At 37.9% G+C, this 27529-nt stretch overlaps 1 protein-coding gene across 14 annotated transcripts in view; it reads left to right on the top strand.

Annotated features, from left to right (window-relative positions):
• The window catches only part of LOC100471113 (zinc finger protein 461), a 47638-nt gene extending 22274 nt beyond the window's left edge, over nucleotides 1-25364 (top strand). For 13 of the 14 annotated variants that reach the window (XM_034638347.1, XM_034638349.1, XM_011227147.3 and 10 more), the window contains one exon: nucleotides 10976-14868. In XM_034638347.1, coding sequence (XP_034494238.1) covers nucleotides 10976-12351 — 1376 coding nt within the window. In that variant the 3' untranslated portion in view covers nucleotides 12352-14868. Of the gene's footprint in view, nucleotides 1-10975; nucleotides 14869-20703 lie in introns of those variants that run through there. The other variant, XM_019801435.2, reaches the window with a different exon arrangement.
• The last annotated feature ends 2165 nt before the right edge of the window (nucleotides 25365-27529 follow it).

Raw genomic sequence — 27529 nt, 5'->3', positions numbered from 1 at the left:
GCTTGTGTTCCCTCTCTTGCTGGCTGTCTCTCTCTCTGTCAAATAAATAAAATAAAATCTTTAAAAAAAAATTTTTTTTTTTTTTTTTGCTTTACCATAAAATAGGACTAAAGGAACTCATGGGATAAAGGATAGCCTGGTATGTTTTCTTCTATTTTTGATCATTCTATTTTTTCCTTTCTGAAGGTCTAAGCCTTCTTCTGTTATCATTTTTTTGTGTTGGGAGAGCTTCCTTTAGCAACTCTTTAAGGGCATGTCTGCAACAACAGATTATCTTCGTTTTCCTTTGTCTGAGAATGCCTTTATTCTCCATTCCTTAAGAATAGTTTCAGCGGAGGGGCGGCTGGTGGTGCAGTGGGTTGAATGTCTGACTCTTGGTTTCTGCTCAGGTCAAGATCTCAGGGTCATGAGATCGAGCCCCATGTTGGGCTCTGCACTCAGCTCAGAGTCTGCTTGAATTTTGCTCCCTCTCTCTCTGCCTCTCCCCTCTACACACTCTCTCTTCTTCTAAAATAAATAAATAAATGTTAAAAAAAAAAGAATAGTTTCAGTGGGTACAGAATTTGAGGTTCACAGTTCTTTTCTTTTAGTATTTGAAAACTATTGTTCCGTTTCCTTTTGGTCTCCATGGTTTCAAATGAGAAATCCAGTCTTTTGAACTGGTGTTTCTTTATCATCAATATATAATGTGTTTTTCTATTTAAAGATTTTCTTTGTCTAGTTTTCAGAAATGGATGTCTTGGTTTTGATTTCTTTGGATTTTTCTTAATAGCATTATTTGCTGAGTTTCTTAAATCTATAGATTTGTCTTGTATGAAATTTGGGAAGTTCAACTGTTATATCTTTGAATACTTTTTCAGTACTACAGTCTTTTTCCTGTCCTTCTGAGTCTTGGATGATGTTAATGTTGGATCTTTTGTTATTGTCCCACAGGGAATGAGGCTGTATTTTTTCTTTAAGTCTGTTTATCTTTGTTTTTCAGATTATGTAAAAATTTTTGTCTTTGAGTTCACAGATTTCTAGCATCTGTTATGTTTACTCTAGAGACCATTTAGTGTATCTTTCATAACAGCTATTACATTTTTCATTGCATTTACTTTTTGGTAAGTACTGTTTTTTCTGGAAATATTCTGTTTTTTCATTTGTTTAAAGAGAGTTTGTAATTGATTGTCAATGAATTTTTATGAAGACCACTTTAAATTCCTTGTCAGGTAGTTCCAGCATCTAATTAATCTTGGTATTGGTCTCAGTTGATTGCCTTTTCTCCTTCAGATTTTGATTTCCCTGGCTTTTGGTAAGACAAGTGATTTATTGTATATTGGACATTTTTGTTTTTATATTAAGAGAGTCTTGATTCTATTTAAGTCTTTTTAAATCTATTTTAGTGGGGAGTCATGCTGTTAGGTATAGTGTATAGATCTGGCCTCCTTTTGTAAGCTTTAGTTCTAATAGCAGCTTAGTTTTCAGAGCCCTTTCAATGCTATTCAGATATGCTTTATATCTCTGGTACTGCTGGGAATCCTGCTCAGTTCCTGATGGTGTTGTCTGCAAGGACAGAAAGGTTCTGTGGATCCCCAGTATAGCTAGGCCATCTTCTGTGGGATGGGGGAGGCAGAAGCCACTGAGATACACTTAGCTTCACTGAGATATAGAAGGCACTGGGCATGGATTTCCTTATGCTACTGGGCAGAGGAGAGGGAGATGCAAGACTTTGCTAATGGCACCTTTCTGGGTGGATAGATCTTCCAGCCAGTGCCCTGGTTGTGAACTGGGGTCTTGTACATCAAGAGACTTCCTTTTGCTGTGGCTAGTGATACATCAGTCACAGAATTCTTGCTGCTACTGCAGCTGGCTGATGAAACTGTCGTTAAGGTCTAGGTTATGGAGCAGGTGCTAGGGATCCCATTAAGTCTGTTGGGCTTCCCTGCTCCTAGTCTTTTGGCTGGAGAGAGTAGATTTCTACTGGGGTGTGTGTGTGCACCTGTTAATGGTTCCAGGTTGCAGGCCTACTGTCCAGTGCCCTTTATGGGTGTATATAAGAAATAAAAAGAAAACCCAGGGACAAACTTCCTGGGAAGATGGTGGAGTAAGAGGATCCTGAGCTTATCTCATTCCATGGATACACTAGATAACACCCACATCAGTGTGAATAACCCAGAAAATTACCCAAAGACTGCCAGAACAGCACCTGGGGTACATAGGAAGATTTATTTGCTAATCTCAGAATATGTGCTGGTGGGGCAGGGATCTGTGGGAGACTTATCCAAGAACAAAAGAGCTGGCAGGCACCATTTCCTTCCCTCGCCCCCCAGCATAAATACATGGATACCTGTGGGAACCAGTACAGCATGCACATGCTCCACCTGGCTTGTTAACAGCATGCCCTGCCCCCATGCTCTCCTGTGGACCCTCCCTCAGCAGTTCTCCAGAGTGGCTACCGTTCCTCTCCCACTGCAGACCAGTACAAACCTTGCTAATACCATACACCTTCCCCCATGTTCTCCTTTGGACCTTGCCCCTCCAACCTGGCCAACAGGAGTTCTTCAAAGTGGTTCCACAAGTATGACAGTGTGCAAGCACCTCCAACGGGCCAGCACCACTCCAAAGTGACTCTTGCCCTGGGTACGGGAAGATAACCACATCAGTTCGACTCTGGCTTTAGCAGTGGGCTGGGAACAGATATCTGATCTGATTTCAGCCTTGCTCACCAGTGACAGCTCAGGAAACAACACATGGAGAGCACCCTGAAGTTCGGTGCTACTACATCTCTTGCAAACACCTGTTCTGACCCAACTGAAGTCCAAAGCAGCCCCAGACTGGCCCTCTGACAACACAGGAACTAAACTCAGCTCACAATAGACAAATAGAACCTTTGCAGATGACTAGACTGAAGGCAAACACAGCTCAGCCACAATAGTAGGGCATATGCAACACACATAGGAGACACCCCTGAAGTGCCAGGTTTTGGTGAATGAAGACACTGCACTGCAGGGCATTCAGGATCTCTTCTTCATAAGGCCACCACTTTCATGAGCAGGAGACATAGCTGACTTTCCTAACACATAGAAACAGACACAGAGAGTTAGACAAAATGAAAAGACAGAGGAATATGCTCCAGATGAAGAAACAGGACAGAATCACAATGACAGACCTAAGTGAAATGGTGATAAGTAATAGGGAATTAAAGTAATGGTCATAAAGATACTAACTGGAATTATGAGAAGAGTGGAGGACGACCTCAGTGAAACCCTTAACAAAGAGAAAACATAAAAACGAACCAATCTGAGGTGAAGAACTCAACTGAAATTAAAAATACACTACATGGGATAAGTAGTAGAATGGTGACATGGAGGACAGAATAAGGGAAAGCAACTAAGCTGAACAGGAGAAAGAAAAAAGAATAATAAAAAATGAAAATAGATTAAGGGAACTCAGCAACACCATAAGTATAGTAATATTCACATTATAGGGATCCCAGAAAGAGAAGAGAGAGAAAAAAGGACAGAAGATTTATCTGAAGAAACAGTAGCTGATTTCAAGATACACTACAAAGCTGTAGTAATCAAAACAGTATGGTGCTGGCATAAAATTAGACACATAGTTCAATGGAAGAGTATAGAAAACCCAGAAATAAACCCAAAATTATATGGTCAATTAATCTATGACAAAAGAGGCAAGATTATCCAATGGGAAAAAGACAGTCTCTTCAACAAATGGTGTTGTGGAAACTGCACAGCAAAAGAATGAAATGACCACTTTTTTACACGATACACAAAAATCAACTCAAAATGGATTAAAGACCTACAAGTGAGACCTGAAACCATGAAAATGCTAGAAGAGGGCCCAAGTAGTAGTTTCTCTGATATTAGCCGTATCAACATTTTTCTAGATGTGTCTCCTGAGAAAAGGGAAACAAAAGCAAAAATAAACTATTGGAACTACATCAAAGTAAAAAGCTTCTTCACAGCAAAGAAAATAATCAACAAAACTAAAAGACAGTCTAACGAATGGGGAAGACATTTGCAAATGACATTCCTATTAAAGGGCTAGTATCCAAAATATATAAAGAATTGATAAAATTCAACACCCAAAATACAAATAATCCAATTAAAAATAGGGCAGAAGACATGAACAGACATTTCTCTAAAGAAGACATACAGTTGGCCAACAGACACATGAAAAGATGTTCTACATCACAGGTCATCAGGGAAACGCAAATTGAAACCACAATGAGATATCACCATGAGGTATCACCTCACTCCTGTCAGAATGGTTAAATCAAACACAATAAACAAGTGTTAGTGAGGATGTAGAGACAAAGAACTCATGCATGGTTAGAATGCACAGTGGTGCAGCCACTGTGGAAAACAGTATGAAGTTTATTCAAAAAACAAGAAATAGGATTACCATATGATCCAGTAATTCTACTGAGTACTTACAGAAAGAATATGAAATTACTAATTTGAAAAGATATATGCAGCATGTTTATTGCAGTATTATTTACAATAGCATGGATATGGAAGCAACCCAAGTGTCCATCAATAGATGAATGGATGAAGATGTGGTGTATATATATATACAATAGAATATTATTCAGCAATAAAAAGGAAGGAAATCTTGCCATTTGCAACAACATGGATGGATCTGAGGGTATAATGCTAAGTGAAATAGTCAAAGAAAAATACATGATTTCACTCATGTGGAATTTAAGAAATGAAACAAAGAAAAAAGACAAAGGAAGAAAACACTCTTAGAGAACAAACTGATGGTTACCAGAGGTGGGTGGGGACATGGGTGAAATAGGTGAAAAGGATTAAGAGTACACTTAATTGCGATGAGCACTGAATAATGTATCTAATTGTTAAATCACTGTGTTGTACACCTAAAACTAATTTCACGTTCTGTGTTAATTATAATAGAATTAAAAAATAAAAAACGGGGAAAAAAAAGAGAAAGAAAGAAAAGAAAAAAGAAAAGAAAAGAAAACCCAGGGAACTAACTCACCACGTGGTAGTTCCTCAAGTCCACGGAATCCAAATCAATTAACCTTCTTCCTTCCAGCTTTCAAAGTTACTTTATTGTTGTATGATAGGTAATTTCCAGGGTTTTGGTTTTATTTAAGATAGAAGCAGGGAAGAGGGAGTCTATGCAATCTTTGTGATTAAGATTTTAAATTTTCCTTTAAAAATGAACTGTAGGGGCGCCTGGGTGGCTCAGTTGGTTAAGTGTCTGGCTCTTAGTTTTTGCTCAGGTCATGATCTCAGGGTCATGAGATTGAGCCCCTCATCAGACTCCACACTCAAGGAGGAGTCTACTTGAGATTCTCTCCTCCTTCTGCTCCTTCCTCCATGTGTGTTCTCTAAAATAAATAAAATCTTTTTTAAAAATAAAAAAATTAACTTTAGAATGTTCATTTTCTGTGATATTTGCTTCAATTTCTTTAAAGAAGGGGACGATCCTAAAGACACTGTGTATGTGGAGTACTTCATTTTTTTGTTACAATCACCAATCTTTTTCTCGTAGCATTTTTTTTTTGCTTTTTCTTAAATGATTGCCATTATGTGATTTTCCCAAAACAGTTAGTTTAGTGAAACAATCCGTTTTCATATTCATTTCATCTATTGGTATAAACAGGGAGGGGAACAAATACAGCTGACTTCTGGCAGGCATACAGTTTGGCTGTTGGGATCGTCTTGGATATGTGTAGCCAAGTAACTAGTACCGCTCATCTTGCTGGATCCTGTCATAATATATTACAGAGAAAATGGAATGTTTTGTTTAATCTGAGGAGTCTATCTGGTGAATTAGTTAGGAATTGTTATATGACCAATGCCATGCAAGCTACCTGTATGCTTTTCCCTGGTCCCTTCCCCTGCTACATCTCTAAAGGTAACCATTATCTTGAATTGTATTATAATTATTCCATTTTTAAAAATAGCTTATGATACCTGTGTATGCCCTTAATACTATTTGTTGTGTTTTGCTTATTTTGAAGTTTATAAAAATGATAATGAGATGTGTTTTTTGTGATTTGGTTATTTCGTACCATATGGTTTATAATATTTTCCCCATATTCTTTTATGCCTGAGTTCATTTTCATAGCTGTATAATATTTCATTCCACAAATTTCTGGTTGTTATAATTTGGGTTTGTAATTTTTTGCTAATATGCACAGTGGTACAGTGAATATTCTTAAATGTCTCCTGAAGCACATAATACAAGATTTTCTCCAGGCTATGTACTATTGGAATTGTGGATCATAGAACATGTTCATCTTCAACTTTATGTTACACCAAATTGTTTTCCTGAGTGTTGGTAGTAATTTATATTACCACTGCAATGTTTAATAATTTTGGTTGTTCAACATCTTAACAATGAGTGAAATTCTTAGATATTTTACCAGTTTCATGAGTATGAAATGGTATCTCATTATATCTTAATTTGAATGTCCTTGATTTTTTGAGCATCTTTGCATATGATTGTTTAGCATTAGTGTTTCCTCTTCTCTGAAATGCCTAAATAGATCTTGTGGCCAATTTTCTTTTAGCTTTATCTTTTTTCTAGTTAGCCTGTTTGTGTTTTGTTCGAGAAATCCGTTCTCCCTTTAGGCGTGCTTTATATATACCTGTATTTTTTCCCATAAGCCTTACAGTTTTTCCTTTAACTTGTAGGTCTTTAATGCATTTGGAGTTTATGTATTTATGGTGTATGGTAGGGAACCAGAGTAATTTTTTCTATATCTATAAGGCTAATTGTGTTCTAATATCATTTATTAAATTATTCTTTCACCACTGATCTGTAATGCTTTCTATGTGGCTCTGCTTCTGGTCTTTCCATGAGTCAAGCCCTATCTGAATACCACATTGTCTTAAGTCTTTATGATGTCTTTATCATAGGCAGGATAAATTCTCTGACTTTGATCTTTTTTAGTAGTGTTTTGGCTGTTCTTAAATGTTTGTTTTTCCAAATGTATTTTTGAATCAGTTTTTCAGGTTCCTCAAACAACATTGTAGGAATTTTATTAGATTTGTATTGAATACAGGATAAAAGCTAGAAGTATATACATAAAAGTACATAGTCAATAAAGTGAAAAGGTAACCTCTGGAATAGAACACATTTATAAATCATATATCTGAAAAGGGGTTAATATCCAGAATATATAAAGAAATCCTACAACTCAACATCAAAGAAACCAAGCAACTCAATTTGAAAAAGGAGGGGGGGAAGGATTTTAATACACATTTGTTCGAAGAAGATATACAGGTAGCCAGTAAGCACATGAGAAGATGCTTAACATCACTAGTCATTAGGGAAATGCAAATCAAAACCACAGCGAGATCTCACTTCACATCCATTTGGGTGTTTACTATCAAAAACCAAGGGGCACCTGGGTGGCTCAGTTGGTTAAGGGTCTGCCTTCGGCTTAGGTCATGATCCCAGGGTCCTGGGATCGAGCCCTGTATCAGGCTCCCTGCTCAGTGGAGAACCTGCTTCTCTCTCTCCCTCTGCTGCTCCCCCTGCTTGTACTCATTCTCTCTGTCTGTCACATAAATAAGTAAAATCTTAAAAACAACAACAACAACAAAAAACCCCAAAATAACAAGTGTTGGCAAGAATGTGGAGAAATTGGAATCTTTACGTTGGTGGGAGTGTAAAATGGTGCAGCCATTGTGGGAAACAGTATGATGGTTGCTCAAAAAATTAAAAAGAATTACCATATGATCTAGCAATTCTACTTCTGGATATATACCCAAAAGAATTGAAAGAAACAACTTAAACAGATATTTGTACCCCCATGTTCTTAGCGGCATTATGCACAATAGCCAAATGGTGGAAGCAACCTAGGTGTCCATCAAGAAGTGAGTAGATAAATAAAATGTGGTTTGTGTCTAGTAATGCACACATATATGCACATGTATACGGATGTGTGTATATATACACACACAGTGTAATGTTATTCAGCCTTAAAAAGGAAGTAATTCTGACACATGCTATAACATGGATGAACATGTTGAGGACATTATGCTAAGTGAAATAAACCAGTCACAAAAAGATAAATACTGTATGAGTCCACTGATAAGAAGTATCTAGAGTAGTCAAATCCACAGAAACAGAAGTAGAATGGTGGATGTCAGAAACTGAGGAAGGAAGGAATGGGAAGGAGTTATTAATGAGTGCAGAGTTTCAGTTGAAAAAGTTCTGGAGATTGGTTCTGCAAAAATGTGAATATACTTAACACTGCTGAACTGTACACTTAAAATTGTTAAGATGGTAAATTTTATGTGTATTTTGCCACAATTAAAAAAAAAAGCCAGAGTTATCAATTTAAGACTTAGGAGTATATGACTGGAATTTAAGTGAGACCTGTTACAGGGAAAGACTATAGATTGATGGCTAGCCAGAGCCTGGGTTCCAGGACATTCCAATATTTATAGGTCAGGTAGTAGAAGAGGATGCATTAAGGGGAACTGAGTACAAGTAGAAAGGTAGGAGGATATCCATAAGAATATAGTATATAGGAAGCAAAGGGACTGATCATTTGTGTCAAATGCTGCTAATGAGTTGAGTAGAGTGATGATTAGTGCCAGAGCACTGATTTTGGCAAAGTGATTTTGTTGGTGACTTTAGAAATGTTTTAACATAGGTATGGGAGTTGAAATATTTATTGGAATGGATTACAGAGAAAGGCAGGCAGAGGATGGTCTTTTTAATAAATGGTACTGAGCCAATTGGATAACTACATCAGAAGCCAGCCATCTTGAGTCCTATTTCACATCATGTAATCTAATCTAGGTAGGTTATAGGTCTAAATATGAAAGGCAATTAGAAGACAATATGAGTATATTTTCATGACCTTGGGATTAGACTGCCTTAAAATTAAGAACTTCTATTCGTCAAAACATTAAGAGAGCGAAAGGGCCAGCCCCAGAGCATAAAATATTTGCAATATGTTGGTTATATTCAGAGTATATTAAGAATTCCTACAAAGAAAAAAGAACAATACAACCCAGAAACTACCGAAATGACACTCGACTGATGAATGGATAAATGGAATATTACTCAGCTATTAAAAAAGGAATGAAGTACTGATACATATTACAACATGGCTGATCCTTGAAAACATTGTAGTGAGTGAAAAAAGATACAAAAGGTTATATATTGTGTGATTCCGTTTGTATGAAATGTCCAGAATAGACAAATTCATAGAGACACAAAGCAGATTAGTGGTTGCCAGGGGCTGGGGGGAAGAGAGGAAGAGGCTATGGGGTTTCTTTTTGGCATGATAAGAATGTTCTGGAATTAGATAGTGATCTGATGGTTGCATAACATTGAGAATGTATTAAAAGTTACTGAATTGTATACTTCCAAATGGTTAAACTGGTAGATTTTATGTTATATGAATTTTACCACACACACAAAATCAGTAAAAATGGGCAAAAGACCTGAGTTGGCAGTTTATTAAGGAAGATAACCAGTTGGCCAATAAACATATGGGAAAGTGTTCATCCTCATTTGTCATCAGAGAAATTGCAAATTAAACCACAATGCAGTATCATAGCATATCTGCCAGGATGCCTGAATGTACGATTGACAATAACAAGTGTTGATGAGGATGTGAAGAACTGGAACTCTTTTACAGTTTGATGAGAAAATGAGGATACTATTGGATAGTGTCAACGAACTCTGAACAAAGGCATATCCCATGATGCAACAATTTCACTCCTAACTGTATACATTTAGCAGAAAGGAGTCCTATTTCCGCCTAAATAATGTACGAGAATGTTCATAGCAGTACTAATCATAATAGCCAACAATTGAAAACAACCCGAATGTCCATCACTAGGAAAATGGAAAAATAGATTGTGTTAAAATAGAATGCTTTATACAGCTGTCAGGCTTAAACTTTTTCTTCTGAAACAACCTCTGAATAGCTCTAAGATAAGAAAGACTTTGGAATGTCCTAATTGTTGAAAGGAGTTTAGTGTTGTAGCACACCAATAAAACGGAAATGGACTCAAAATAAGGCCGTATAAGTACACAGAGGGCCTTGTGTTCTCATAATAAAGAATTGGATTTTTAAATTTCAGTTCACTAGGAAGCTACTTGAGTTTGGTTATAGGTTTGGCTGCATGTGACAGACTCAAAAATAATAATGGCTTAAACTATATATAAGATTAATTTTCTCTTGCATTAAAGTCCAGGCTGGGGTGGAAGCTCTGCTCTGCAAAACCATTATGTGACATGACACCACATCCACACTGCAGTCTGAGGAAATGGGAGAATAAAGGATATAGGTCATGGGCCAGCTAGCTTTTAACATAAGCTACTATATAATATGCATTTTTTAAAGGCAGAATCCAGTTACGTTGCATATTCTGCAAAAGAGCCTGGGAAATGCAGTTTATTTTGGGCAGCCTTGTCCTCAACTAAAAACCTTGGGTTCAGTCAATAGACAATATACATTTGGGGGCAATTAGCAGTCTCCATGTCATAATCCTTTGGCCTGGTGGAAAGTATTGATACATTCCTGTAGATTCTGATTCAGTTGATCTCATTCTAAAACTCTGGTAAATACTGATTGATTTGATCCAGAATGTTTCCTGTACGTCCATAATTGCAGCAAACTCTGAGGTAGATTAAAATTTCAGAACCATTGGGGCGCCTGGCTGGCTCAGTCGGTTGAGTGTTTGACTTTTGGTCTTGGGGTTGTGGGTTCGAACTCCATGTTGGATGTAGAGATTGCTTAAAAATAAAATCTTAAAAAAAATTCAGAACCACTGACTGGGCTTATTAATTAAGTCCCTCACTCTCTTCTGTGAGCTCTCATTTCTTTGTGTTCTCCTTACCCTTTTTTTCATTCAGTTACATGATGGTATTTAAGAGCTCTCCAAGCCTTTCATCTCTTATGTGAATTATTTTTCAGCTCTCTTTCTAACACAAACCCAGCTATTAAAATGTGTTTCTTATCTTTCAGACTTGGTGTCCAGGTGTGAGGCCAAGAAGTTATCTCCAAAAAGAGACATTTATGAGACAGAGCCATCCCGATGGGCTATCATGGAACAATTTAAAAGTCATAATCCTGAGAAGTCCATTTTCAGAGATATTTGGGAATGTAGTAGTCAGTTTGAGACACAACAGGAGCAGGACTATTTTAGGCAATTTGTTATCAACCATGAACACATGCCTATATTTAACCAACATACTTTACTCGCTCAAGAATTTTATAATAGAGAGAAAATTTTTGAATGTAAAGAATGTAGCAAAAACTTTAGTTACCATTTATTTTTTAGTCATCACAAAAGAACTCATTCTAAAGAAAAACTTTCTGAATGTAAGGAATGTGCAGAGACTGTTAATGCATCATATCTTACTAAACAGAGAATTCAAAATAGTAGCAAGTGCAAGGAATGTTGGAGGGCTTTTATTCATTGTTCACAACTTAAACAACACCTGAGAATCCATAATGGTGAAAAACACTATGAATGTAAAGAATGTGGAAAGGCCTTTAATTATGGCTCAGAACTTATTCTGCATCAGAGAGTTCACACTGGTGAAAAACCCTATGAATGTAAGGAATGTGGGAAGGCCTTTAGGCAGCGATCACAGCTTACTCAACATCAGAGACTTCATACTGGTGAAAAACCTTATGAATGTAAGCAATGTGGGAAGGCTTTTATTCGTGGCTTTCAACTTACTGAACATCTACGACTCCATACTGGTGAGAAACCCTATGAATGTAAAGAATGTGAAAAGACTTTTAGGCATCGCTCACACCTTACCATTCATCGGAGAATTCATACTGGTGAAAAACCCTATGAATGTAGAGAATGTGGAAAGGCCTTTAGCTATCACTCAAGCTTCTCTCACCATCAGAAAATTCATTCTGGCAAAAAACCTTATGAATGTAGTGAATGTGGGAAGGCCTTTTGTGATGGCTTACAACTTACTCTACATCGGAGGATTCATACTGGTGAGAAACCCTATGAATGCAAGGAATGCGGGAAGACCTTCAGACAGTGCTCACACCTCAAAAGACATCAGAGAATTCATACTGGTGAGAAACCTCATGAATGTATGATATGTGGTAAGGCCTTTAGACTTCACTCACACCTTATTCAACATCAGAGAATACATACTGGTGAGAAGCCCTATGAATGTAAGGAATGTGGGAAGGCCTTTAGCTATCATTCAAGCTTCTCACACCATCAGAGAATTCATTCTGGGAAGAAACCTTATGAGCATGGAAAGGCCTTTAATCATGGCTTGCAATTTAATCTACATCAGGCACTTCATACAGTTGAGAAGCCAGTAAGGTTTCCTCTCCTCTCTCATCCTAGTCTAGCATTATGATATTGTTTTTAGAAATATAGGTTTTCCTTTTTTCTTCAAGGTAAAAGTTGGTAAAATACTGAATTTCATTAGTATTGATTTATTTCAGTAATCCTTTTAAAAAAAAAAACCTTCAAGTGGGAAAATGGAAAAGTAATTAACAGGTAAAAATTTTTAATTGCTCTGGTTCCAGTGCTGTTCTGGGTTATTGTAACACCCAGTATTGGAGGAAAATTTTATAAAATAGTGTTTTTACTGAAACTAGTGAAATGTGGCAGAAATAAAACAATTGCTTCCCCTTTCACAAATCCCTGAATAGCCAATATGTGTGTGTTGCTCCTTTCTGCTCAAACATATGCAAAAATGAAGGGTTTATTGCATGTGTGTGGAAAGGTTATACCACCTGTAGTGACATATTTCATGGCAATTTCTTTTTGCACAAATAATTGCAAACATTTTCCTAGGTGAATACATATAGATCTAACTCATTGTTTTTAAAGCTTCAGAATGTTTCTTATATAGGGTATGTATCTGTATTTTAAGCCACTTTGTACTGTAGACATTCAGTTTCTATTTTTCATCACAAATGATCATACAATAAACATTTTTACATTGTCACTTTTATTTCCATTGGGTAGATTCCAACCATGAGAGTGTATGTATATTTTGATATTACATTAATTTTTTTAATTTAAAAAAATTAGGTAATAAAAGCACATGCTACAAAATTCAAAAGTTAAACAAGTAAAGTAAAAATTAAAGCTTCCTTAATATCTGGTTCTATAGCCACCTGCTTTACTTACACAGGGACAACCACAGCTGTCAATTCTTTTGTATTCTTCCAGGGATTAACTACTTTTTTAATTCATTGGATGAAAGTAAATTAATCATAATCTTTTACTCATGAAATTCTCATCGTTGTTCCAAATTTAGCCCGCTTTCATTTATTTTCAATATTATCCGGGATTTACAAACATTGTGTCAGCTATAAACTTACTGCCTTTCTGCTCCAAATCCTTCATTGCTTGCTCTGCAATATTGGAACTCTCTTCTGTTGTTTATAATATTATTTGAGTCCTCTCTGTCTGTCTGTTTTTGGTTAAGTCAGACAAGCTAAGAGTTCTTCAACTTTGTCTTTAAAAAAGACCAACTCTTAGTTTTTGTTGGTCTCTTCTATTGTCTTTTAAATCTCTTTCACTTATATCTGCTCTTAGGTTTATCATTTCCTTCCTCGTGCAGACTTTGGGCTTAGTTATTTTCTTCTACTTCCTTGAGGTGTGAAGTTAGGTACTTAAATTGTTTTTCCCGCCATAGTGTAGGCTTTTATTCCTGTAAATTCCCCTCTTAGAACTGCATTTGTTTTATCCCATACATTTGTTTCCATTTTCATTTTTCTGAAGATACTCTTTGATTTCTGTTTTGATCCATTGGTTGTTCAGGAGTGTGTACTCCTGAAAATATATAATTTTAACGTATTTGTGAATTTTCTGGTTTTCCTCCTGTTTGTAGTTTCAGACCATTGTGGTCAAAAAAGTTACTTGATATGATTTCAGTCTTAAACATAGTAAGACTTCTTACAGACTAACGTATGATGTATCCTGGAGAATGCTGTGTGTGTTCCTGAGAAGAATGTGTACTCTGCTGCTGTTGATTGGGATGTTCTGTGTATGTCCTTTAGTTCCATTTGGTCTAAAGTGTTATTCAAGTCCACTTTTTCCTTATTGATTTTCTGTCTGAAAGAGCTATCCGTTATTGAAAGTGGGATATTGAAGTTCTCCACTATCCTTTTATTGCTTTCTACTTCTCCCTTCATATCTGTCAGTATTTGCTTCAGATCTGTCAGTATTTGTTTTACATGTTTAAATGCTCTGATGTTGAATGCATGTATATATGTAATTGCTATATCCTCTTTATGAATCGACCACTTATGTAGCAACCCTTGTCTCCTGACAGATTTTGCCTAAAAGTCTATTTTTACTGATTTAAGCATAACCACCTCTGCTCTCTTTGATTATCATTTGCACAGAATGTCTTTTATTTCTTTTTTTAAAAAAGATTTTATTTATTTATTTGAGAGAGAGAATGAACAGTGGGGAGGGGCAGAGGGAGAGAAAGAAGCAGACTCCCCCCTGATCAGGAAGCCTGATGCGGGGCCCCATCCCAGGACCCAGAGACGATGACCTGAGCCAAAGGCAGACACTTAAGTGGATGAGCCACCCAGGCGTCCCAGAATATCTTTTTCTATCCTTTCGCTTTCAGCCTGTGTGTGTCCTAAAGCTAAAGTTATTTTCTTGTAGGCAGCATGCTTTGGGGTCTTTTTTCTTTTCTTCTTTTGAAAGAATTGAAGAATTTAATTCTTCACAATTATTGATAGATAAGATCTTAATATTGCCATTCTCATTCATTGTTTTCTTACTGTATTGTAGTTCCTTTGTTCCTTTCTTGCTGTTTTCCTTTGTGATTTGATGATTTTTTATTTTTTTTTCAATTTTTTATTTTTTAAAGGTTTTATTTGGGCCACCTGGGTGGCTCAATTGGTTAAGCATCTGCCTTTGGCTTGGATCATGATCTCAGGGTCCTGGGATCAAGTCCCATGTTGGGCTCTCTGCTCAGTGGAGAGTCCGCTTCTTCCTCTCACTCTCCCTCTGTAACTAGTTATTTTTAATATTTTTTGTTTTTTAACTTTTATAGTCACGTGATTTATGCACCATCTTTGCAGTATTATTCTGAAATTGACTCTTTACCTTTTCCAGTGAATTTCATACTTTCCTAAGATTTTGTGTTGTTACTTAGTGTCCTTTCATTTCAACTTGAATTCCCTTTAGCATTTCTTTTAAGGCAGTTCTAGAGTGGTGATGAACTCCTACAGTTTTTGTCTGTCTGGAAATGTCTTAATCTCGCCTATGTACCTTGGCATATAGATCTTAAGTTACCAAAATCTACTTTACCTGTGTATTAACTTAGTTCCAGTGGGATATAGAAATGTTGCCCATCGATAGCTCTATTTCTGCATCCTCCCTTTCTTGTTGTTATTTTATATATCTATATATGTCATGAACCTGAACTTTATATATTTTTGTGTCTATAACAGATGCTGAATAAAGAAAAAGCAAAAAAGTTTATACTATCGAGTTGTTATATTAACCTTCTTATTTATTATTACTATTTCTCTTTGTTTCCTGTGGATTCAAGTTACTATCTAGTGTCATTTCTTTATTCTAATACAATTTTGCTCCACTCACCTTTGTGCTGTTATTATTTAATATAGTACATTTCTGTAGATTCTAGGCCTAACAATACAGTTACATTGTATACAATTTTATAGTATTGTATAGTATAAGCCCTAACAGTTTTTCTTCTTTAATAATGCAAGTGCCTGACTTAAACCAACGCATCCATTTCAAAGAGGCATCCACTTAAAGATGGCTGTTTCAAACACATTGCCAGTCACGTGACTAGATAAAGAGCCAGGCCTCCCCTCTCCCAAGGTTTTTGTTTTTTGGTTTTGTTTTGTATTGTTTTGTTTTTTAGAGATCTTGGTTGATTTCAATAACTGACCATTTGGGCTTCTTGGTTTTTTTTCCTCTTCCTGCACTTTAAATTCCTGCTCTTATGTTCTAACTTCATCAGTAAAGAGTAAGCCCACAAAACCCTAGTCCCCCCCCCCACAACCCCAATAAAAGTAGAACCCATCACCCTCTGTCTCTGTCCCTGCACCCTCACTGTATGGCTCAAGTGTGCTGTGTAATTTTCAGGTCTTGTAGGTAATAATTCGTTTCTTCCAAAGTTTCCTGATGTTTATTTTTGAGGGCATATTGCAATCATCATAAGAATCACAAAGGCCAGTCCAGCTACAACATTGGTTATCGGTAGGTTGAGACTATCACAAAACATTGTTGTACATATATAATTGCTTTTTAGATCAGTTATGAGAAGAAATATGCATTTGTGCTTTCTTTTTAATAATTACATCAGTACCTTTATTGGTACTTTTGGGTACCATATAAAGTCACTTGCTTTCATTCTGGAGAACTTGCCTTAGTGTATCTTGTAAGATGGGCCTGTTACCAACAAATTCCCTCAGTTTTGGTTTCACCGGCAATGTATTTCACCATTTTTAGTTTTTATTTACTCATTCATTCAAGATTTTAGTTATGTATGTATGTATGTATGTATGTATTCATTTTAGAGAGAAAGCACAAGCATGGTGAGTGGCAGAGGGAGAGGGAGGGAATTTCAGGCAGACTCCATGCTGAGCATGGAGCCAGCTGTGGGGCTCAATCCCATGACCCCAAGATCATGACCTGAGCTGAAACCGAGTTGGACAGTTAACTGACTGAGCCACCCTGGCACCGCTATTTCACCATTTTTTAAAGACAGTTTTACTTGCATATAAAATTCTTCGTGTACGAATTTCCCCCCTCCTCCCAGAACTTTGACTATTTCATCTTGTTTTCTTCTGGTCTTCATTGTTTCTGATAAGAAATCCGCTGTTAACATTATTGGAGCTCCTTTGTAAGTGATGAATCTTTTTTTCTTTTTGTTTTTAATTATGTTCAGTTAGCCACCATATAGTACATCATTAGTTTTTGATGTAGTGTTCAGCAGTTCATTAGTTGTGTATAACACCCAGGGCTCATCACAACACGTGCCGACCTTAATACCCATCACCCAGCTACCCCTTTGCCCCACCTCCCTCCTTCTCAAACCCTCAGTTTGTTTCCTGGAGTCCATAGTCTCTCATGGTTTGTCTCCCTTTCTGATTTTTTTCCCCTTCAGTTTTTCCTCCCTTTCCTTATGAGTCTTTTTCTGTTGCTTTCAAAAGTTTCTTCTTGACTAGCTTTTATTAATTTTATCCTAAAGTCTTTGTGGATTTTGCCTAGAGTTTCTTGAGCTTCTTGGATGTGTATATTAAAGTTTTTCAGTAAATTGGGAAATTTTCAGCCATTATTTCTTTAGTGTTTTTTCTGCTTCTCTCCTTTACATGTATGTTGGCATTCTTAATGATGTCCTACATTTCTCTGAAACTGTTCATTCTTCATTCTTTTTTCTCTCTGTTCTTGGAATTACGTATCTTCATAATCTTCACATTTGTTCTTTTGCCAGTTCCAATCTGTTGAGTTCCTCAAGTCAGTTTTTCATTTTGGTTATTGCAGTTTTAAACTCAGTTTCTATTTGGTTCTCTATAATTTTAATTTCTTTTTTTAAAATTTTTATTTAAGTAATCTTTACACCCCATGTGGGGTTCAAACTCATGACCCTGAGATCAAGAGTTGCACGCTCCTCTGACTGAGCTAGCCAGGCGCCCCTCAATTTCTTTATTAATGTTTGCTCTTTGATGAAGCATTGTCATATTTTCTTTTGCTTCTTTAATAATGCTTTCCTTCAGTTCTTCAACGTAATTTTTTAAAAGGCATTTCTTTTTTTTTCTTTTTCTTTTTTTTAAAGATTTTATTTATTTATTTGACAGAGACAGCCAGCGAGAGAGGGAACACAAGCAGGGGGAGCAGGAGAGGAAGAAGCAGGCTCCCAGCAGAGGAGCCTGATGTGGGGCTCGATCCCATAATGCCAGGATCACGCCCTGAGCCGAAGGCAGACGCTTAACGACTGCACCACCCAGGCGCCCCTTCAACGTAATTTTTATGGCTGTTTTGATGTCCTTTTCTGTTAAATGTCACATCTGAGCCCTCTCAGACAGTTTTAGTTACTTGCTTTTTTCCCCTATGTATGGGTCATATTTTCCTGTTCCTTTTTATGTCTCATAATTTTTTGTTTAAAACGAACACAGTAGGCAATATATCATGTTATATATTTTAGCAACTCTGGGTACTGATTTTCCCACCCTGCTTTCTGAACATTGATAAACTGTGGCCCTCAATCAATCCCAAAGTCAGTCTTACTTTATTTGGCTAATACGATGGTACTGTCTTACACCCTTCAAAAGGGATGAGCATAAAGCATAGGGCCACTTTTCATAAGGGACCATGCCACAGGGTTCCATGAGTCTTTTTCTTCTATAACTCTGAAGATCAGAATCTGTTTTTGCAGAGGCATAGGGAGCAGCACTGACAAAGGTATTTTGTATGATCTTGACCATCTGATTTTAAAAGAAATATAGATTATAGCATGCTACATGGTGACTGCTTTTCTTTCACAGAAGCAATCACCCAGCAGTCCTGAATATTGCACAGGGTATCAATCTTCCTCCTGCATGCACTTAAGAATGAGTGTCAATGCCTGGTTGAAACACACAACTAATAGTCCCAGGGTAAGAGTCATTTCTCCGAGCCTAGTATCAATAATGACTTTGCTGGAATTGAGACATATGATTCAATCTGAGATAGAGATTTGGGCAAAGACACATGACCCAGGGCTACTTTAAGGAGGGCCTCAATCTCATGCCTGTAAATGCCACTTATCAAAACTTCTGATTTAAGTCAATTAAATCTATAATGGAGGTTTGGTAGGACTCAAAATACAGCACAAAATGGCAAAGCTCAAAGCACGAACTCTCCAGATAGCAACACAGATCAAACAGCATGCTTTCCAGTAGGCAACAACTCAAAATGCATAGTTGCTAAAAGGCAACAGAGCTTGTTAAGAAACCAAGGCATGAGAAGAAAGACCCCTGGTAGTGGTAACTATTGCTTAGACACTCTGCTCACTGCTCTAATTTTTGCAGCCACCCTAAAGATGTGGGATAGACCCCCAACTCGAAGTTTGGTTTAGGTGTCAGGACATAGTACCACACATGCACCAACAGGGTATGGAAAGTTTTATTACACAGTGAGATTTTTCTGGGGAGAAGAAAGGAGGATTCTAAGTAGGTCTCAGAATGGACTGAGAGGTAAGGGAGGGGAGAGTGGCTTGGGTTTTTTATTGTGCTTTTGGGTGGGGCTCTGTAAGGGTTCCCATGAAGAGGCTGGGGTTTATGTAGTTTGAAGTTCCCCACCTGCACTAAAGGGATACACAGTAGTCAAACATCAAAAATGGAATCATACCCTTTATTACACTGTTATTGGTTACTTTGTAACAAGCTACCGCAAACTTAGCAGCTTAAAGCAAAACACAGTCATTATCTCACAGTTTCTGAGGTTTATGAGTCTGAGCACAACCTTTGCCCTCTACTTCAAGGTCTTTCGTAAGGCTACAGTCAAGGGGTGTCTGGCTGGCTCAGTTGGAAGAGCATGTGACTCTTGATCTCAGGGTTGTGAGTTCGAGCCCCATGTTGGGTGTAGAGATTACTTAAATAAATAAAACTTAAAAAAAAAAAGGCTGCAGTCAAGGTATGGGCCAGGTTTTACCTGAAGGTACATCTGGGGAAGGATAACTTCCAAGCTCAGATGGTTATTTGCAGGATTTAGTTCCTTATAGGCTGTTAGACTAAGGACATCAGTTTCATGCTGGTTGTTGGCCAGGATCCAGTTTCAGCTCCATTTGCTGTATGGGTTTCTTCAATATGGCATCTTACTTCATCAAAGCCACCAAGACAGTCAATAAAGAGTCTTCTGGCAAGAAAGGAGTTCTCTTTTGTAACTTTAATCACATTAAGTGACTTCCTATGATCTTTGCCATATTCTATTGATTAGAAATAACGTGACAAGTCAGCCCACTCTCAAGAGAAGGGGATTACACAAAGGCCTGCATATCAGGAGTTAGAGATCACTGAGGGACATCTTAGTCTTTCTGCCACGGGGACCTATGGCCATTTACTTGAGCAACTACACATTGGAAAAAGGAAAATACCCAGACATCTTGAAATCTCCCATACAGGGATCTGAGTTAACAATGATATCCAGAGACCTAAAACATTATCATGGTCCACATGTTAAAATAGTCTTATGCGAGGTTTGGGTAATAGGTGGATTCCTGACCAATGTCTAGCTTACAATAGATCACAGACCATCTGGTGGTTATTTTGTGTATCCCTAAATTTACAATAAGTATTGACATACTTTGGAGTTGGAATTACTCCACATATGCAATTTAAGTATTAAGAGTAACAGTGGAAAAGACCAAGTAGAAATCTCTGAGATTACTTCTGTCCCCTCAAGCTACAATGGTAAATTAAAAACTGTATCACATCGCAGAAAGAGAGTAGAGATTAGTCCCACCCTAAAGATCAAAAAGATGTAAGGTTGGTAGTCACTATTATATCTCATGATCATATGTCTATCTTATATGCCAGTCTGTGAATGTAACTGGAAGATGGCTGTGAATGTAACTGGAAGATGGCTGTAACTGGAAGATGGCTGTAGGCTACTGTAGGAAGATGCTCTACCAATTAGTAGCCTCTGAAATTGGTATTTTTGTTATAGCAGATACACAGTACATAGTAATTGATTTGAATGACTGTATTCTTTTCCATTCCAGTCACAAAAGAAAACCAAAGACCATTTGCAAGTGACAAACAAAATGTGTATTTATGATTTTGCTACCTCTGTCAAAATATAAAATGAGGAAATCTGGAACATCGCAGTAATTCATTTCATTGATGACATCAATTTAACAAGATAGCATGGGGAAAGGATGCCATGCACATTGAAAGCCTTGTTAAGACACATGTTCCCCAAAGCATGAGAGAAAAACCTACAAAGATTCGGAGACCTGCCACTTACTACAGTAAAAGAGAAATTGTTCTGTTTCTATCCTCTGCTATTGAGAAGAAAGTGCACTTCCAGGCAAACTTCTTTGTGCTATGAAAGCAACACATTCTACCATTTTAGAAAACCCATATACAGAATGACAAAGAATGCTGCCAGCTTTGAGTGGAGCTAGCACAGTAAAGTAGCATGTCCCAGGTGAGGTGCAAATAGTGCTTCCACTTGAGCTGTATGATCTGAAATACTGTATACTGTTGGAGATATGACTGATTGAAAATGATGTGGTGTGAAGTTCATGGCAAGCCCTAGTCAGAGCAGAATGAGCAAGGACATGTCATCCACAGCAGGTAAGTACAGAGTTTTTGAAAATAAGCTCCTGGCATGCTCCTGGGCTCTGTGAAGACAGAATGCTTGACCATGTGAAACCAAGTCACCATGCACCCTGAATTGCCCATTGTGAGGTATGTCCTGTCAGAACCACAAAGTGATAAAGTTGGATGAGCCCAGTGCAATCTTTGAAAAAAATGGAAATGGTACGTTCAGAATCATGCACAAGAAGTACTAAGGGGACACAATCTGCATGAGCATGTCACCCATCACGTCCACCAGTGTCTCTCTCAGTTCACTCATATGGACATATGGGAGTCCCATATAACCAACTGAGGAAGAAAGAAAAAGGCTGAACTCAGCTTACAGTTTGTTGGCTCTGTATATGAATGTAAACTGAAATGGAAAGCAGCAGCATTACACAGAAGGTTCACACAGGGGCGGCTCTGAAAGAGACGTTTTTCTCAGTGGGTGAAACTTCAGGTATTGCATTTGGTCATCCACTTCACGTAGAAGGAGAAGTGGCCCAAGAAAAGAATCATACTCCGAGGGTAAATGGCCTAGTCAGGGGCCTGGAAGAAGAAACGTTGGAAGACTGTTACATCAGTCAATATTTAACCAGAAAACAGAACAGTATATAAAGATTTATTGCAGTGAATCTGCTTATGTGATTGAGGGGGGCGCTGTCTAAGTAAGTCTAAAATCAGGAAGGGCAAGCTAGAATTCTTGGACGTGAGATGAAACTGCTATCCGCGGGCAGAATTTTTTCTTTTCAGGAATTCCTCAGCTCTACTCAATGTCTTTCAGCTGCTTAAATCAGGCCCTCCTAGATTATCTAGGATGATCTCCCTTAAAGCTAACTGATTATGGACTTTAGTCACATCTACGAAATACCTTCACAGCAACACCTAGATTAGTGTTTGGATAACTGTAGTCTAGCCAAGTTGACACATAAAAATGATCTTAACTGTCCACTGCTTATCAACTTGGCACCCATACACATTTCCTTTAATCACACTCTTCAAATGAAGACAATAAGTTGTACTTCCAACTAAGATGAAACACTGTCCTGTGTACAACTGAAAACACATTAACCCTTTCCCCAAGAGAGTACGCAAAAGTCCTTAGGTGAGGTTCACTCTTATATCCTGTGATACAAAGTTAACTATTACTAATAAATCTTATGTTTGACAGTAAGGGGATAAGAGAAGGAAGGAAACAAAAATATTTGGTTAATATGTATATACACATAACAAAATGAGGAAGAATTATGCATGCTGCTACTGCTCTCATTTTTACAACTGGTCATCTCATAGCTAGTATTTATAACTATATTCTTCCACTACACATTCCATATCTACTTTGTCCTCAGCTGATTTTGATTCTTTCCTGTCAGGATAAATCAAATATTCCTGAAGTGTCTCAGCCATTAGCAGTCCTTTCTGAATCCAGCTGTAGTTTTCCATTAACATTAATCACAGGACATGGTAGTACTGAGCCACACTAAGGGGGCTCCTATATTTCAGACATAAGATTCTTTACATTCATTATGTATTATCAGCCCAAATTCCTCTTGGTAATCAGGACCAATCACTCATTGAGTACAGTAAACCTCCTTCTTTGCCTGTTGGTTTAGAAGCATGAGGAGCCCAAAGCAGCCTCAACCCAAGGTGGCAGCTTCAACTTTCACGTTAATGGTAACGATTGTTATCTTCTGGTGGAAGCATTCCTCTACTTGCAACTAAGGCTTCTAGTCCAGCAGAGTCTAAGGTTACAGGGATGGAAAGCAAAAATTTTGCTAGTGGATCACGACAGGTAATAATGTGTGGAACCACTCCCATTTGCACTCCTTGACTCCTGGACCCATTTGCACCATATACTGGATGTTGATATAGAGCATATACGGCATCCTCAAAGACACTTCCCCAATCCCACAAGATATTGCTATCTCAATGGCACTGAAATTGAGGCTTCAGAAGGCCATTCTAACATTCTATCAAGATAGCTTTTTCAGGAAAAAAAAAATCCTTCAGAATGATGGAAAACATGGTAAGACCATGTGAGTAGCATGAGTATGGGCTCATTGCCACAATTCATTTGCTATGAAATGAGCCCTTTGATCAGAAGCAAATGTTATTTGAAATACCACAATGATGCATAAGGTGCTCTTTAAGTCCACAGGTAATAGTGTGGTGGAAACATTGAATACAGGGAAAGAATAACCATATCACCCAGGGAATGATGCCATTTTGGTTACTCAGTGTTGGTGTCGGCTACTGGCAGACTAGGCCGTCAGCAGTAGCTGTAACCAGGACATTTTTGGTGAGTGGAAGTCCATATTGTTGAGCCGATGCATAACCTCCATCATTGGGACCATGGCTACTTTTTTATGAGCCCACTGGGTAATGACACAAATGGCTGAGAAAAGAGGCTGACTGATATCCTCAGAATTGGTCATCCTATACATGTATTAAGATCCTCTTCTGCTGAGATAAGCATTCATATGGGACACAAATATCTTCACATCCTTTCCCATTCAGAGAAGTCTGTCCACATACCACTTCCCCAGACTTCCTCATCACACGTTTTCCAGTCTAAGTCTAAGTCTGACCATCCAACCAAACTATTGGCCACAGCCTATGAATATAGACTCTTGCTTCTGGCTATTTCTCTTTCTAGGCAAAATAAACAACAACATGCCCTCCTCATATTTCTTACCATTGGGAAGATTTCATCATTATCCTTCAAGGAGGTCCAAGAAAGCGGCTGTAGTGCTGCAACTGTCCTTATTTAGGTGGTACTTACATGTCATACAGAACCATCTGTAAACCATGTTCACATTTTTCTCTTCCTTAGCCAGCTGGTTGTAGGGCACTCCCTGTGAGATCATAGGGTGGCCTGGGAGTGGTATATCTTAGGAGTAGGGGTCATGTGTGTTTTAGTCCACTTAATTTTTTTTTTTTTTGAGAGTGAGCATGGTGGGGAGGGGGAAAGGGAGAGGAAGAGAGAGAGAATCTTAAGCAGGTTCCGTGCCCCACACAGAGTCTGACATGGGGCTTAATCTCATGACCCTGAGATCATGACCTGAGGTGAAATCAGAGTTGTATGCTCAATTGACTGAGCCACCCAGGTGCCCCTTTAGTCCACTTATTCATGCAACTTTGCCTTCAGGGCCTGCTTGAGCCAAATCTCCAATATACCTCTCTCATTTGAGGTAGTATAAACATCCTGGACCTGTTGAAGAGCTTTCTCATATTCTGGGCCCCACTCAAGCTAGCAGTTTTTCAGTTCATTAAGTAAATGGGCCATAATGGCATATTCAGATTACTTTTTTTTAAAACGTTGTGTCTAAAATCCAAAGAGTTCACTATGTTTCATGGCTCTACTTTTGTTCTAGGAGGGGATTCTTCACTTTAAGAAGGATATTTCAGTATGCACCACATTGACTGCATAGAAATTCCACTGAGGTGGAAGGACCCTGAATTTTTGCCAAAGTTATCTCCAACTGTCTGACATACAAATGTCTTGCCAATATGTCTAGAGTCTATTAATGTAATGGCCTAGCATGATGACTTATGCAAGGGAAATGTGACTGAGGTGTGGGTGGACTAAATTATGACCTAGAGCTGGAGAGTTGATATACCCTTACGATGGTTAATTTTATGTGTCAATTTGGCTAGGCCACAGTACCTACATATTTGGTCAGACATTACTTTAGATCTGTCTTTGAAGGTATTTATTAGACAAGATTAACATTTCAGTCAGTAGACTGGCTAAAGCAGATTGCCCTCCATAATGTGTGTGGCCCTCATCCAGTCAGTTGAAGGCTTTAATAGAAAAAAATTGAATTCTCTTGAAGAAGAGGAAATTCTGTCAGCAGACTGCCTTTAGGCTTGAACTGCAGCATCAACTTTTACCTGGTTTTCCAGCTTGCATGACTGCCCTGCAGAGCTTTTACTTGCCAGCTTCCATAATTACCTGATCCAATTCTTTTCTTTTTAAAGATTTTATTGATTTATTTGAGAGAGACAGAGAGAATAAGTAGGGAGAGGGACAGACGGAGAAGCAGCAGCAGCCTCCCTGCTGAGCAGGAAGCCCGATGTGGGCCTCAATCCTAGGACCCTGGGATCATGACTTGAGCCGAAGGCAGATGCTTAACCCACTGAGCCATCCAGGTGCCCCAACATGATCCAATTCTTTAAATAAATCTCTTTTTCTCTTTCTCTGCCTTCTGTTTCTTATGTGGGTATATATATATATATGTTTGTATACATATATGTTACACACATATATGTGTGTATATACAATATATACACACATGTATGTGTATATACGGACATTTATGTATCTGTGTATTGTACCACTTAGGGGTTTACACATGTACACACACACAGATATGTATGTGTGTGTATGAACCCCTTAATGGTTCTGTTTCTCTGGAGAACCCAGACTAACAGAGCTCCTGAGGTAGAACAGTGAAGATGTACTGCTGGCCTGAAAATACAGTACTTCTGGTGGTCTTTACTAAAAAAAAAGATACCTAGAAAACAAAATTTTCCAGGTCAATAGCTGTATACCACATACTAGAGGATGTGTTAATTTGCTCAGGAAACAAAACCACATCTGCCACATCTGGAATGCAATTAGGGTCACCACCTGATTAAATTTATGATAATCTATTGTCATTTAAGATCTTTTTTTTTTTTTTAAGATTTAAGATTTATTTATTTGACAGAGAGAGACAGCCAGCGAGAGAGGAAGAAGCAGGCTCCCAGCGGAGAAGCCTGATGTGGGGCTCGATCCCAGGACTCTGAGATCACACCCTGAGCTGAAGGCAGATGCTTAACAACTGAGCCACCCAGGCGCCCCTGTCATTTAGATCTTAAGGACACTGGGGAGCTTGCACCTGGATAATTCTGACTCCCTAGTTGCTTACTTAGCTTTTCTTTCTCTTAGTGAGCCACATCCTTTGGTTTTATTATTTTTTTATTATTTATTTTAAGAAGGCTCCACAGTGTGGGGTTTGAACTCATGACCCTGAGATCAAGAACTGAACTGAGATCATGAGTCAGATACTTAACCAACTGAGTCACCCAGGCACCCCCCCCCCTTTGCTTTTAAACAAAAGCATTACATGGGTATGCTCTGTGGAGTCTTGTCAGCCCTTCGGACTGATTGAATCTTTGCACGTTAACTCTCTTTTGTCCCATGATCATGCAGTTAGATGTATAAAATATGAATTTGTGAATTAATTCCTATTCTGTTATATATATTTAGGAGTAAGTGGACTTGCAATCCAAAATCATGTTCACTCCTAAGAGCTGCCCAAACTGCATTCACTGATAGATCAATTAGTTGAAAAGTCCTCATCTCATATATTTATCCATTCATAAAATATTCATAAAAATTAATGAAAAAGAACATGCCCAACTTCTTCAAAAGAAATCTTCATGCAGGAGTATGAAACATAGCCCAATCCTGTTTCACACCAACACATAAAATATTGGGCCTGCTTCTTCTAAGAAGCAGCTTATATGTGAATAGCTTGTTGGAAAGCAAAAATTCATTTAGACTTTCTTCAAAGCATTCAAAGTACCTTATAAAGGACATGGCTGTACTTACCTCCATATCTTGATTTCTCTCTGCATCTTAGCTCACGGAACATCAAGGATCCTCTGCACAGGATCTTTCAAAGATAGACTTGTTTCTCTCTGCATTATCCAGTAGGTCTTTCAGGGCTATTTTCATTTTTTTTCAAAATTGTGAAGAATACATTTGCATAACTAAGCTAACCAAGTTAATAAGAACAATTTACTGCCAGAAAATGAGAAAGAAGATAGCATATGGGCCCTTCAATGAGTTGTTATTTATGTATGTCATTCCAAACAACAAATAAGCCAATCTTCAACTGTGTTTCAGGATCAGTTTGTTTTTTTTCATGCCAAAAATCTCCTAGTAGTTGCCACACTTTTGCTCATTGACTCTGAATCCAAATGTTCATACCATTATTTTATAATATAGATACTCAGAGATTATTTTTCCTTTCTTTTAATCAATCCAATTTAATTTTTAAAATGTAACCATTTTGTGGGTCAGGAATTTGAGAAGGCTTTAGCTGAGCAGTTCTTGCTTGGGGTCTTTCAGGTGGTTCCAGCTAGGTGTACCTCATTCATTTAGTTGACAGATGGTACTGGATGATGGCTGGGAGTTTAGCTGGGGCTAATGATCAGGTGCCTACATGTAGACTCTCTAAGCATTATGATCTCAGT

Source organism: Ailuropoda melanoleuca, chromosome 12, assembly GCF_002007445.2.
Source record: "Ailuropoda melanoleuca isolate Jingjing chromosome 12, ASM200744v2, whole genome shotgun sequence".
In the NCBI taxonomy this organism is placed as follows: Eukaryota; Metazoa; Chordata; class Mammalia; order Carnivora; family Ursidae; genus Ailuropoda; species Ailuropoda melanoleuca.
Note: the sequence above shows the minus strand (reverse complement) of the source record. Positions and strands in the feature narration are given on the sequence as shown.